We start from the raw sequence: 13,333 nt of genomic DNA, 5'->3' as shown, positions 1-13,333 counted from the left end.
CCATATACTTTTATTGACAACGGATTGTGACGGATGCGTTGTGTTTTCGCTTACCGTCGTGACGAAAAAACGTTAAAGGGAATGTTTTTCATCCGTCAGATCCGCCATTTCCGACCGTGCATGCGCAGCCGGAACTCCGCCCCCTCCTCCCTGCACTTCAGAATGGGCAGCGGATGCATCGTAAAACTGCATCCACTGCCCACGTTGTGCACAATTTTGCACAACGTCCATTGGTACGTTGGGCCATTGGATTGCAAAGGCCCCGTACCGATGGGATTAGGGTAAGGCCTCTTTCACATTTCCAACTCTAACCCTAACTTTAGCCGCAACCCAAGCCCTAACTTTAGCCCCAACCCTAGCCCTAATTTTAGCCCTAGCCCTAACGTTAGCCCTAACCCAAGTCCTAGCTTTAGCCCAACTCCTCTAGCTGTGACCGCCAGTAAACAGTTAATTACTGTAGATCGCAACCTGGGGGTCTGTAAAAAAAAAACCACGAATCATGTTCTCTGGGGTCTCGGCTACCCCCGGCAACCGAGACCCCATTGAAAATCCGACTCTGGGGGGAGCTATTCACTTTTTTCACATCACCGTTAATTAAAGGCACTGTGGTTTAAGTACCCCTAACTGCTGTCGCTAAAAGGCGTATCGGCGGTCGTTAAGGGGTTAAGAGACTGCTGGGGCTCATGGTGATGCAGCAGTGTTGATACACTCTCTCCACAGGCAGAGCTTTAGTCCTAGGGCACGTAGATTGTAAGTAGTGATGATGGCAAATGTGGTGGCTGTAGTGCAGGGTGGATGGCACAGTAAATTAAAGTGAGGACTAGTGTTGAGCATTCCGATACCGAGATCCGATACTTTTGTGGTATCGGGAATCGGTATCGGATCCATATTACTGTGTAAAATAAAGAATTAAAATAAAAAATATTGATATACTCACCTCTCCGGAGGCCCCTGGACATCACCGCTGGTAACCGGCAGCCTTCTTTGCTTAAAATGAGCGCATTTAGGGCCTTCCATGACGTCACGGCTTCCGATTGGTCGCGTGCCGCTCATGTGACCGCCACGCGACCAATCACAAGCCGTGACGTCATTCTCAGGCCCTAAACTCCTCATTCTAGGAATTTAGGACCTGAGAATGACGTCTTAGCTTGTGATTGGTCGCGTGGCGGTCACTTGAGCGGCACGTGACCAATCAGAAGCCGTGACATCATGGAAGGCCCTAAATGCGCTCATTTTAAGCAAAGAAGGCTGCCGGTTACCAGCGGTGATGTCCAGGGGCCTCCGGAGAGGTGAGTATATCAATATTTTTTATTTTAATTCTTTATTTTACACAGTAAAATGGATACCAGGGCCTGAAGGAGAGTTTCCTCTCCTTCAGACCCTGGGAACCATCAGGATACCTTCCGATACTTGGTGTCCCATTGACTTGTATTGGTATCGGCGATATCCGATACTTTTCGGGTATCGGCCGATACTATCCGATACCGATACTTTCAAGTATCGGACGGTATCGCTCAACACTAGTGAGGACACATTGTTGTGCAGTATTCAATGCTTTACTCACAGTTCTTATTTGCCCCAGCCGGGGTGCTGTGTCCTCCAGCTTTGTGGTCCAGCCAGTGCTCAAACAATTTGGGTGCACCTTCCAAAACCCTCCTTCTATGTTCCTTTCTCTGGCCGTCTTTCTGCGCTGGCTATCGACTCTACTGCCCTGCGCCTGCCACAGTGTCCCAAGCCAGCAGCCACAGACCCTGCCGGGCAGTGAGTGTTAAGTCCTCCCTGAATCCTATTCGGCTGCCTTTTCAGCCAATGTGTTCAGATGTAGCCCTGCTTCTTTCAAAAGCCACAGCCTCCAATTAGCTAGCTGAGTTCTTAATTTCTCCACTAGTTTGAGGGCTGGTCCCGCACTGCGACCTGGTTCCTCTTCCCGATGGTCAGTGTGGATACGAGCCACATGGGTGAACTTCTCACTACCCATGCCTCTAGGACCCCTTCCTTTGGTTCTTTCTGTCATTTCACTTTTCTTAAGTTCCGTCACTTTCTGGGAACTCGTTTGTTTGTTTCACAGAAGCTGCAGACCCCCATGTCTGCTCAGCTCCACTTATCTCACAATCTCTGCCTAAGCTGATGTCTTAACAAGCTCCTCCACTACTCTATCTACCTCACCCACTCCTCCAACACCCTTTCCTATGCCGCCTGAGATGAGACCTTCCTCCCTTAGTGTATGTTCAGGTGCCCTGACTGAATTGTCTAATGTTGGATGCAGGTGTAGGATTCTGAGCCATACCCCCTCTTTACCAGAGAGTGGAATACCACACCTCTGGATGAGTTGCAGTACTCTGTGGTGACTGGACCCCTGGGGCGCTGCATTAGACACACATCCATCTCAACTAAGTCCTTCTGAGGACTAATCCAGCTGCATAGATGTCCATGCTAGGCAGGCAGGCAATGTATGTGGTAGACTACAGTGCATATAGCAAAGGGTCCATTCCAGTTCTGTCTGCTGCTGCTGCTGCTTTGACAGATATTTCTAGACCAAGCCCAGGTATCAGGGGCCAGGAATATATATATTTTTTTCCGATCTTAATCCTGATTATTTGCTTAAAAAGCAATCCAGTGAACAGTTTTTCTGCTCCTTTTCCTTGTTGGCACTGCAGAATACAGCCAGATGCTTTCCATATTACGGCTCTGAAAATCCATCTATTTAAAACTTTTTTTTTTTTTTTTGTCCGTCACACGGATCACATATAATTGCGTTCAAAATTCTGCCCTTTCTGTCCTCCATTTAAATTTTGTTGCAGTGTGTTAACACCAGTTTTCTGGTAAAAAATAGTTACCTACAGGCAAGCTATTTAAAACTGTAGTTTGTCTGTCACACAGATCACAAATAATTGTGCTCAAAATTCAGCCATTTGTACTGAATGCGAAAAATATTGTCCTCCACTTAAAATGGGCAAGGCGTGATGGTGCATTCCAAGTCCGAGGCCATGGGCAAGCTGTAATTGTGCCACAATAAACACCCACATCTAATTGCCCGACCTTCCTGTCCCAATTACTAGGGGACCACAGAACACTGCTTTTGAACCCAGAGCAGTGTCAAAAGGTTGTTGGTTGGATAGCTGATAATGCTTCCAGTCACTTTGCCACCGCCACCACCCTGTCTTCCACATTGCAAGTCTCAGTAGCCATGAGTCTGGACCACATATTCCTCACCCTGATCCTCCTTCCTCACACCATGCCGAGTACCCGGAGACAACTGATCTCTCTCACACTTGGACACTCAAAAGAGCTGTTCACTTTATCATTTTATACATTTGGGCCTCTTGCCCGGTCCACTTGAAGCAGGGCAAGAGAAGATCGCATGTAGCGATGCCCAAATATTTGAGCAGCCATGGTCACACGAAGGTGTCGGTGGAAAAGTGTCACAAGAGGTGGATAAAGATGAGACACAATTGCCAGAAAGTCAAGAGGAGGACTAGGGTGTGGAAGTGGAAGACGAGGTGGTGGATGATATAGTAACTGCCCTAACCTGGCAGGAGGACATGCAGAGTGAGGATAGCAGCACCCACGGGGAGGGAGGCGCCGCACACTAACAGGCAGGAAGAAGCAGTGTGGGGGCTGCAGACAAAGTGGGCAACCGTTCCGCGTAACACCAACACGGCGGAAGTTGCCAGTACAACTGTTAGGTCTTCCCGAGACTTGTTTTTTTTCTAAAGAATCTGCTGATAACCCCAAACAGGCCATTTGGACCACCTGAAAGGTGGAACATCAGCAGGTGTAGCAAAACTACCAGCCTGACCACCACCAACATGATCAGGCACATGGCTGCAAAGCACCTGACTTTGTGGGCTGAACAGTGTATGCGGGTGACACCATTGCTTCTTCCACTGTTGTGCGTGCAAGCCAATCCCCTGTCCATGTTGCATGCGAAGATGCCTCCTGCCCTGCATCTGTAATTGCACACACTCAACTAGCACAATCAGCAAGCATGTTTACATCCTTGTCCCAGCGCAGCATTCAGATGTCCATTCCCCAGTCCTTGGAACGCAAGCACAAATAAGCAGCCCATGTCCCACAGGCCACACTACTAAATTCACACATTTTGTGACTGCTTGTGCTCAAAATTTTGGATTTAGGATCGTGGAGACGAAGGCTTTCCGCAACCTGATGGCGGTGGCCATCCGTTGGTACTAGGTCCCCAGCCACCACTATTTCTCCCGATGTGCCATTTTCGCATTATCCAAGCACTTGTCCCACAACATTAGCCATTCCCTCAACAATGCAGTTGCTGGGAAAGTCCACCTAACCACGGACACGTGGACAAGTGCTTGTGGTCAGGGACAGTACATCTCGCTGATGGCACACTGGATTAACATAGTGGAAGCCGGGACCCAGTCGGACCTTGCGATGGAACACGTCCTCCCAACGCCAAGAATTGTGGGCCCTACGACAATCAGGGTTGCCCCCCAGTCTACAGCTCCTGCACCAGCACATCCTTCTCAGCTTCTATCTCTGAAATGATCACATCAGGAACAAGCTGGAAGCACTGCCTCAGCCAAGTGGCAACAGGTTGTGCTGAAGCGAATATGCTTAGGTGACAAACCGCAGAATGCTGAAGAGCTGTTTACAGCTCTAAAAAAGCAGGCAGATCTGTGGTTGACACCGCTAAACCTACAGCCAGGCATGGTCATATGTGACAATGGCTGGAACCTGGTAGCAGCTCTGATGTGAAGCTAGCTCACAAACGTTCCATGCCTGGCCCATGTGCTTAACCTCGTGGTTCAGCAGTTTCTCTAACCATACCAGGAACTTCCATATCTGCTTGTCAAGGTACGCCACATGTGTGACCATTTTCGAATGTCAGCTATAGCTTCTGCTGCCCTTGCCATGCTTCAGCAGCGTTTGGAGCTTCTGGCTCTCACCGACTGGTGTGTAATGTCCCTACACGTTGGAACTCTACACTGCCAGATATTTGGAAGGATTTGTGAGCAGAAGAGGGCAGTTGTTTACTACCAGCATCAGCAAGGTGAGCAGCGATGACGCCATAATTTGCAACACCATTCATCTTCTCTGTGTTCTGAAATGTTATCTGCTCACAATCGGAGGATGCATTGCAGGCGGAGCACGATGAGATGAAGCAAGGAACAATACAGGGTGATTACACACAGCCCAACCTCATCTCATCTCAATGTGGATTGGGTGACAATGAGGAGGATGAACAGGAGCTAGTTTCATGCGCTTTAGACGGTATCACCTGCACAACTGTCATATACCGTCTGTTCAGCATGGATCACCTGAGGACAGGGAGGAGGACGAGAGCATGGTCAGTCATTCTCTTGGTGAGGACAAGGAAGTCTTGCTTGTTAGCAGTCTGGCACGCATGGCTGAGCTTTAGCTGCCTTTCCCATGACCCATGCATTCTCAAAATTTTGGGGGGCAGTCATTACTGGTTGGTGACACTTCTAGACCCATGCTACAAGGAGAAATTTGTATCTCTTATTCCAGAGGCGGATAGGTCTACTAAAATGGGGCAGTACCAGAAGGCCCTTGTTGTGGAATTAAAAATATAAATAAAAATTCCCATCTGAAAACCCTGGCGGCAGAGGTCACAGTTCGTTGGACAACCAAGGAGTACAAATCTCAAAAAACTGACCGTCACATCCAAACATAAATTAGGTCTGAACAGGTGAAACTTAGGCCAAGTCTGAGGTCCAGAGCACTCTGGAAGAGGTTGTCAGCTAGGATATCTCTGTACTTGGCCACATTCATGTTTCCTTCAATAATAACCAGTCGTCCTGTCCCTGCAGCTGACAAACACCCCCATAGCATGATGCTGCCACCACCATGTTTCACTATTGGGATTGTATTGGGCAGGTGATGATTAGTGCCTGATTTTCTTCACACATACCACTAGATTTATCACCAAAAAGGTCTATCTTCGTCTCATCAGACCACAGAATCTTATTTTTCATAGTCTGGGAGTCCTTCATGTGTTTTTTTTTATCAAACGCTATGCTGGCTTTCATATGTCTTGCACTAACCAGAGGCTTCTGTCTGGCCACTCTGCCATAAAGGCCTGACTGGTGGAGCGCTGCAGTGATAGTTGACTTTGTGGAACTTTCTCCCTACTGCATCTCTGAAGCTCAGCCACAGTGATCTTGGGGTTCTTTTTTACCTCTCACCTAGGCTCTTCTCCCATGATTGCTCAGTTTGGCTCAACGTCCAGGTCTAGGAAGACTTCTGGTGGTCCCAAACTTCTTCTGTTTAAGGATTACGGAGGCCACTGTGCTCTTAGCAACTTTGAGTACTGAAAATTCTGTTGTAGTCTTTGGCCAGATCTGTGCCTTGGAACAATTCTGCCTGAGCTCCTTGGCCAGTTCCTTTGACCTCATGATTCTCATTTGGTCTGACATGCACTTTGAGCTGTGAGGTCTTATATAGACAGGTGTTTGCCTTTCCAAATCAAGTCCTATCAGTTTCATTAAACACAGCTGGACTCCAATGAAGGAGTAGAACCATTTCAAGGAGGATCACAAGGAAATTAACTATGTGACTAAAATATGAGTGACTGAGGAAAGGGTCTGAATACTTTGACCATGTGATATTTCAGTTTTTCTTTTTAATAAATAAGCAAAAGTGTGCAGAGTGTACATTAATGAGAAAACAATGAACTTTTTTTTAATTTACCAAATGGCAGTAATGAAACAGAGTGAACATTTTTAAAGGGGTCTGAATACTTTACATTCCAACTGTATAAATTGACACTGGTCAGAATTGTAACATTTGGCCTGGTCAGGAAGGTGAAACAGGCTTGGGGGTGAAGGGGTTAAATAAAATATTGTATATATCATATACAAGTTACTCGCATGCCTACTTTTTCATATTACCTTCTGTTTGTAGATGCCCGAATGGAAACTGGAGCAAAAGTCACAGGTGGCGAAGGATTTAATGCTGAAGGAATTCAGGGTCTAAAAGCCTTGGGAGTCAGAGACTTGTCATACCGCCTGGCCTTTTTAGCATGTCATGTGGGGGCTACAAACCCTCATGTAAGTAGTTTTTAAAAGGAGACTGTCACCAGAAAAAATATTATTAACCTGCAGACATGGGATTAATTTGCAGGTTAATATCATTATTAACCTGCCTGGCGCCCACACTTAGCTGAACGCTGCTGGGATTACATGAACTTTATTCCTCCTGTTAGTCTATGTGCACACGTTGCAGATTCTCTGCGGATTCGCAGCATTTTTTGCGGTGCAGAGACGCTGCAGATCCACAATTGATTTACAGTACAATGTAAATCAATGAGAAAAAAAAAAAGCTGGTGACACGTTGTGGAAAATCCGCTACGGAAACGCTGCGGTTTAAAATTAGCATGTCACTACTTTTGTGTCTCTGCAGCGTTTTTGTACCCATTCCATTATAGAAATCCGCAGGGGTAAAAACGCAGCAAATCCGCAAAAAAAATGCAGCAAAAACGCACAAAAAACGCTGTGGATCCGCACAAAAACGCAACAAATCCGCAGCTGCGTTTTCTGCCAGGAGAGGCAGAATCGGCACCAGAAATTCATAAGGCTAATCCACAACGTGTACACACAGAACTATAAGGCTAGTTTCAATCATGGGGCAAGGCTAGTGCTGATTCAGTATAGAGGTAACTGCGGCCCTGGCACTGACTGACAGCCGACCCCAGTGTTGAACCATTGTCACTCAAGTTCAGGGCTGCTGTTATAGCCACCATTATGTATTCTTAGAGCAGTGCCTGGGCCCGCAGCCGTGTTACCTTGCAGATTTTGGCTAATTGTGGGCATCGGGCAGGTAAATAATGCTATTTACCTACAAATTAACCCCATATCTGCAGGTTAATAGCATTTGTTCTGGTGACGAGTTCCCTTTAAAACATCGAATGTGACTGTTTTAAACCTATTTGCATACTGTGATCAGTTCATCTAAATGTTAAACATATTTACAGTTTGGAGGAAAAGATTTGAGAGAGGAAGATCAAACCGCAGAAAGTATAAAAAATCAAATGACTGTTCAAGAATGGGAAAAGGTATTTGAAATGAGTCAAGACAAGAATTTGTACCATAACTTATGCACAAGTCTGTTTCCTACAATACATGGTAAGTACAATAATATATACAAAATAATAATAATATATACAAAAATACAATACATCTCAAGTCCCTTTTTCATATACAGCTCTGGCAAAAACTACATCAAAGCCCAGTCATGGGCATCCCCATCTCAGACCTAAACCCAATTGAAAACCTCTGGAATGTAATCAAGAGGATGATGGATAGTCACAAGTCATCAAACAAAGAAGAACTGCTTAAATTTTTGCTCCATAAGCAATGGGAAAGACTGGTGGAAAGCATGCCAAGATGCATGAAAGCTGTGATTAAAAATCATGGTTATTCCACAAAATATTGATTTCTGAGCTCTTCCTGAGCTGAAACATTAGTATTGTTGTTTCTTTTCCAATGTTTTTATTTTCATTTTAGCAACATGGCAAGATTCAAGTTTGAAGGCATTGTTTGTCATTAGGTAACATATAACATATAATATTCCATATTATAATAGACATTTGACATATAATGGGTGTCTATAAGACTTTGTATTGTATCATTAACAATTTTAAGCGTATCAAACGCTTCATATCGTTTTAAAGATTTAGAGAAAGTACAGAAAAAGTACATTCCAATATTTTCGTTTTCGTAACAAAACATGACTCATTTTTATAGGCATTTTTGCCAATATGTAACATAACATACCATATAATATTTTTATGTTTAATCATTCTCTATAAAGCTTTATTTTGCTTCAATATCAATTTTGGGTATTATAAACGCTTTATATCACTTTATAGATATACAGTAAAAATAAACTGAAATGTACAAAAATAAAGTAAACTTTATACAACAATTTTTAAGGTACGTATATTGGATATATATCTATGAGAATAGATGTTATGGATATATATTGTCCCAGTGAGACCACTTATTTGTATATTTCTCTAGTTGGTTATTCGCTAGGACGAAGGATAATTCATATGTCCTATGGAGAGATAGTTGTTCTATTATGTCTGAAAATGAAGGAGGGAGATGTTTCCAGTTAAAAGCTATGCTGCTGTTTTTTACTACCAGTAATATTTGTATAATCATATTCCTTTTATCTAGATTAAGGTCCTCGAGGCCCAGGGAAAGCAAAGCTATATGGGGAGTTAAATTTAGTGGTTTGCCATAAATTTTGTCAATAAGGGTAGATATTTGTGTCCAGAGAGGTTTTAGTTTTGGGCAATGCCAAAACATGTGAAGGAGGTCCCCTTTAATGCCACATTTTCTCCAACAGGAGGCTGATCCATCTTGATTAATATGAGCTAATCTTGCTGGAGTATAGTACCAGCGGGTATTTACTTTGAAATGACATTCTTGAAGAGACATAGATAACGTGGAATCATATGTGGAAGACAGAGCGTCCTCCCAATCTTCTCTGGTAAAGGTAGACTGCAGTTCCCTTTCCCACTTGCGTATATAGGGATGTTTAGGCATTTCCCAATCATGATTAAACCAGTCATAAATATATTTGTGACTCCAAAAGACTCCGTGTTCCGTGTTACTTACTAAATTTAAGGATGCTTCGGAGAATTTAGGACCCTTCTGGAGAAACTTTGTGACTTGTTCTTTTAACATTACAAATTGTAAAAACGTCGATGACAGGAGTCTAAACTTTTCTTTTAGGTTGCTAAATTTTATGAAAGAGCTACCATCATAGACTTCTCCCAATCTCTTAATTCCCCTTTCTTCCCATAGAGTTGGAAGTGTAATATTGTTACATGTAGAAATAGTGGAGAGAGGAATTTTAACCAAGATAGATTTTTTGGATGTTCCCTTTCTTGATCTGGACAATTTTTCCCAAGCATGTATGGTGGCCTGGAATATTGGGTGAGTCACTGAGTTGAGTTGATGACCAGTTAGTGTTTTTATAATTAAATCTTTGGGGTGGTTGTTTTTATTTAGAAGGGTTTCCATATCTAACCACGCTGGGGGTTTTGATACTGTTAGCCAGAATCTGCTTTGTTTTATCAAGGATGTGTAATAATGGGCAGCTATATTGGGAATCCCCAAGCCCCCATATGCTCTTTTTTTGTAAGTGATACTTGAGGGTGTCCTGGGTTTTTTATTATTCCAAATAAATTTATTAATGATGGTTTGGAGAGATGTAAGGTATGATACTGAAATGGGAAGAGGAATGGAGCTCAGAATGTATAGAATCTTAGGTAGCGTAAAGATTTTTATTGTGAGGACTTTGCCACACCAGGAGAGGAATTTATGCCCAAAGGTGGTAGTGTCATTTTTTATAGTTTTAATTAAGTAATTAATATTATTTGTTATGATGTTGTTTAGATTTTTAGTGATCTTAATCCCTAAATAGGTAAGTTCTTTATTAGCCCAGGTAATGGGGGAAAAAGCTTTAATTTTTTTAATTTGCTCTTCATCTACATTTAAGGGTAGGATTTTTGATTTTGTTGCGTTAATTTTGAAATAGGAGACATTTGAGAAAGAATCCAATATCTTGTGAAGTTCTGACATGGTGTTGATAGGGTCTGTTAGGGTGAGAATGATGTCATCAGCAAACATACTTAGTTTGTATTGGCGAGAGGGGGTTTCCAATCCCTTGATGTTATTATTTTGTCTGACCATTTGTGCAAGGGGCTCCATGGCTAAGATAAAAAGGAGTGGGGATAAGGGACATCCCTGCCTTGTACCATTTGTTATAGCGAAGGAGGGAGATACATGATTGTTAGCAACGATTTTTGCTCTAGGGTTGGAGTAGAGGGCCATAATTGTAGTAATAAAGGAATTATCAAACCCAAATTTGATGAGGGTCTGTCGTAGGAAGCCCCACTCCAGACGGTCAAAAGCTTTTTCTGCATCTAGAGAGACAATCAGGGTGCTTTGTTTTGATTGATTAGCTATTTTGATGGCGTTGATGATTCTCCTGGTACCGTCTGAAGCGTGGCGACCCACGACAAACCCGATCTGGTCATTATTTATTAAGGTGGGAAGTATCAGATTAAGCCTATTAGCTAGAATTTTGGCATATATTTTGATGTCGCAATTGATTAAGGAAATGGGTCTAAAATTGGCAATGTCTTCAGGGTTATCTTTGAGCTTGGGAATTAAAACAATAGAAGCTTCGAGCATTTCAGTAGGGAAGGTACCCGAGGATGAGGCCATGTTAAATGATTGCAAGAGATGGGGGGAGAGAGTTTTGTAGAAAGTTCTATAATAATCGTTGCCAAAGCCATCGGGACCTGGGGATTTTGATGGCTTTAGTTGCTTAATACAATCCTCTATCTCCTCTAAATCAAAGGGAGCTGATAGGATTGACTTGTCTTCCGTTGTTATTTTTGGGAGGTTGATTGAAGAAAGGAATGAGGTTATGGCATCTTGGTGGGGTTGAAGGGGTTTTTTGGGGGGGTTGATGTTATATAGCCTCTCGTAGAATTTTGCAAATTCATTTACTATGTCTTGGGGGTGGGATATTGTTGTTCCTTTTGAATTTTTTATTTTGTCAATTCTGTTATGGAGCCTTCGTTTTTTAATGCGATTGCACATAAATTTAGTGGGCTTGTTTAAAGATGTATACAATTTATATTTAGAGTTTTTGACTGCTGCTTCATAAGGGGAGAATAATAGTAATTTTAGTTCTTGTGTCAATTTCAATATTTCAGACTGTAACGTAGAAGGAGGGGAGTGCAATTTGTTCATTAATTTTATTTTTTAGAAGAGACTGGATTCTTTCTGTTTCCGCCCTTTTTTCTTTCTTTTTTCTGGAAGAAATCTGGATCAGCAAACCTCTAATCACTGCCTCTAATGATGGGGTTAGTGGAGTCAGAACAATTTTCTTTAAAGTACAGTTTAATCGAGGATTCTATTGAGGATTTATGTATGGGATTGTTGATTATATTAGAGTTACATTTCCACAGAGTTTTGTTGTTTATTGGGGGTCCCAGAACGAGCTCTCCAACCACCGGGGAATGATCTGAAATTGTTCTGTCTTTTATATAAATTTTTGTAAACCTTGCCAAAGTAAAGACGTCGGCAATAATTAGGTCTATTCTGGACGCTGATTGATGAGTCTCTGAGAAGGAGTATTCAATGGAAGAGGCGTTGATACATCGAAACGTATCGTAGAGCTCATTCTGGAACAGCCAAGGGTTGAGATCTCCTTTTTGTGGTCTCTTTTTGGAAGAAGAGTCAAGGAGGTGGTCTGGGGTGGAGTTAAAGTCTCCCAGTATAATGGGTATACCTTTTTTGTTTTGGTCGAATTTTTTAATGAATTTATTTAGAAATTTTTTTTGGTTTTTATTAGGAGCATAGATGTTGGCGATTGTGCAGGTTATGCTGTTAATATGGCAAATTAGGATGTGGTATCTGCCGTTATTGTCCTTGACTTCTTCAATAAATTCAAATGGGATCGAGTTTTTTATTATTGTCATTACCCCCGCTTTCTTTTTTGAATTGTTAGATTGGTATATATGTGGGAAATTTTTGTGTTCAAATTTTGGGTGGTCTTCATTTTTAAATTTGGTCTCTTGGACACATATTATGTCTGTTTTGGAGTTTTCAAGTTCTCTCCATAGGGAAAATCTTTTCCTACGACTATTGAATCCTTTAATATTGTATGTCATGATTTTAAGGTTCATGTTTATAGTGTCTTGTGTAGAAAGAGTTGGGGAAAGTGGAAGTTAAAGTAGAAATAAAAGTCTCACTCGTCAATACTAGAACGTACCTCTATTGATCAAGAATTAAGGTGTATGTGGTACACCTATAAGTGAATTAAATATTTACAATTCTACAATTCAAAAATGGGGTGTATAGAATACACCAACAATTGAGAAGTTTGTTTAATACAAGAACCCACTCACAGTGGTATATATCTTCCTGGGGGTATGAACTAAACGGGAACTGAGGAAGAAGAAAATTAACCTCTTGTATAGGGAAGCAAACCATATGTAATAACCGCTTATGATGAATGAATTATCTAAACCGAAAGTTCAAAGACAAGATCATGACCATGACCTATGTATTTTCAACGGTAACCTCTATGTGAGGGGTTGTCTTTTAATGAAGCAATAAATTTTTGGCCTTCTTCAGGTGTGAAGATTGGAATGGTTTTTCCATTTGAAAAAACTAGGAGTTTGAGAGGGAATCCCCATCTATATGGGATATTGTTGTCCCTGAGTGTGGAGGTAATAGCATTAAACGTTTTCCTGGAATCCAGTGTCTCCTTGGACAGGTCTGCAAATATTTTGAGGTTGTTATAAGGC

At 42.3% G+C, this 13,333-nt stretch overlaps 1 protein-coding gene across 6 annotated transcripts in view; it reads left to right on the top strand.

Moving 5' to 3' along the window:
- Positions 1–13,333, top strand: part of LOC143782201 (maternal DNA replication licensing factor mcm6) — a 544,832-nt gene that overhangs the window by 174,943 nt on the left and 356,556 nt on the right. For 5 of the 6 annotated variants that reach the window (XM_077269399.1, XM_077269397.1, XM_077269401.1 and 2 more), the window contains exons 7-8: positions 6,901–7,046; positions 7,970–8,120. The exons of the other annotated variant lie outside the window; for it this stretch is intronic. In XM_077269399.1, the coding sequence (XP_077125514.1) occupies positions 6,901–7,046; positions 7,970–8,120 (297 nt within the window). The remainder of the gene's footprint in view (positions 1–6,900; positions 7,047–7,969; positions 8,121–13,333) is intronic. 6 annotated transcript variants of the gene reach the window in all.

The sequence above is a fragment of the Ranitomeya variabilis genome, chromosome 6 (assembly GCF_051348905.1).
Source record: "Ranitomeya variabilis isolate aRanVar5 chromosome 6, aRanVar5.hap1, whole genome shotgun sequence".
Taxonomy (NCBI): Eukaryota; Metazoa; Chordata; class Amphibia; order Anura; family Dendrobatidae; genus Ranitomeya; species Ranitomeya variabilis.
The sequence above is the reverse complement of the archived record's forward strand: the minus strand, read 5'-3'. Positions and strand labels throughout refer to the sequence as shown.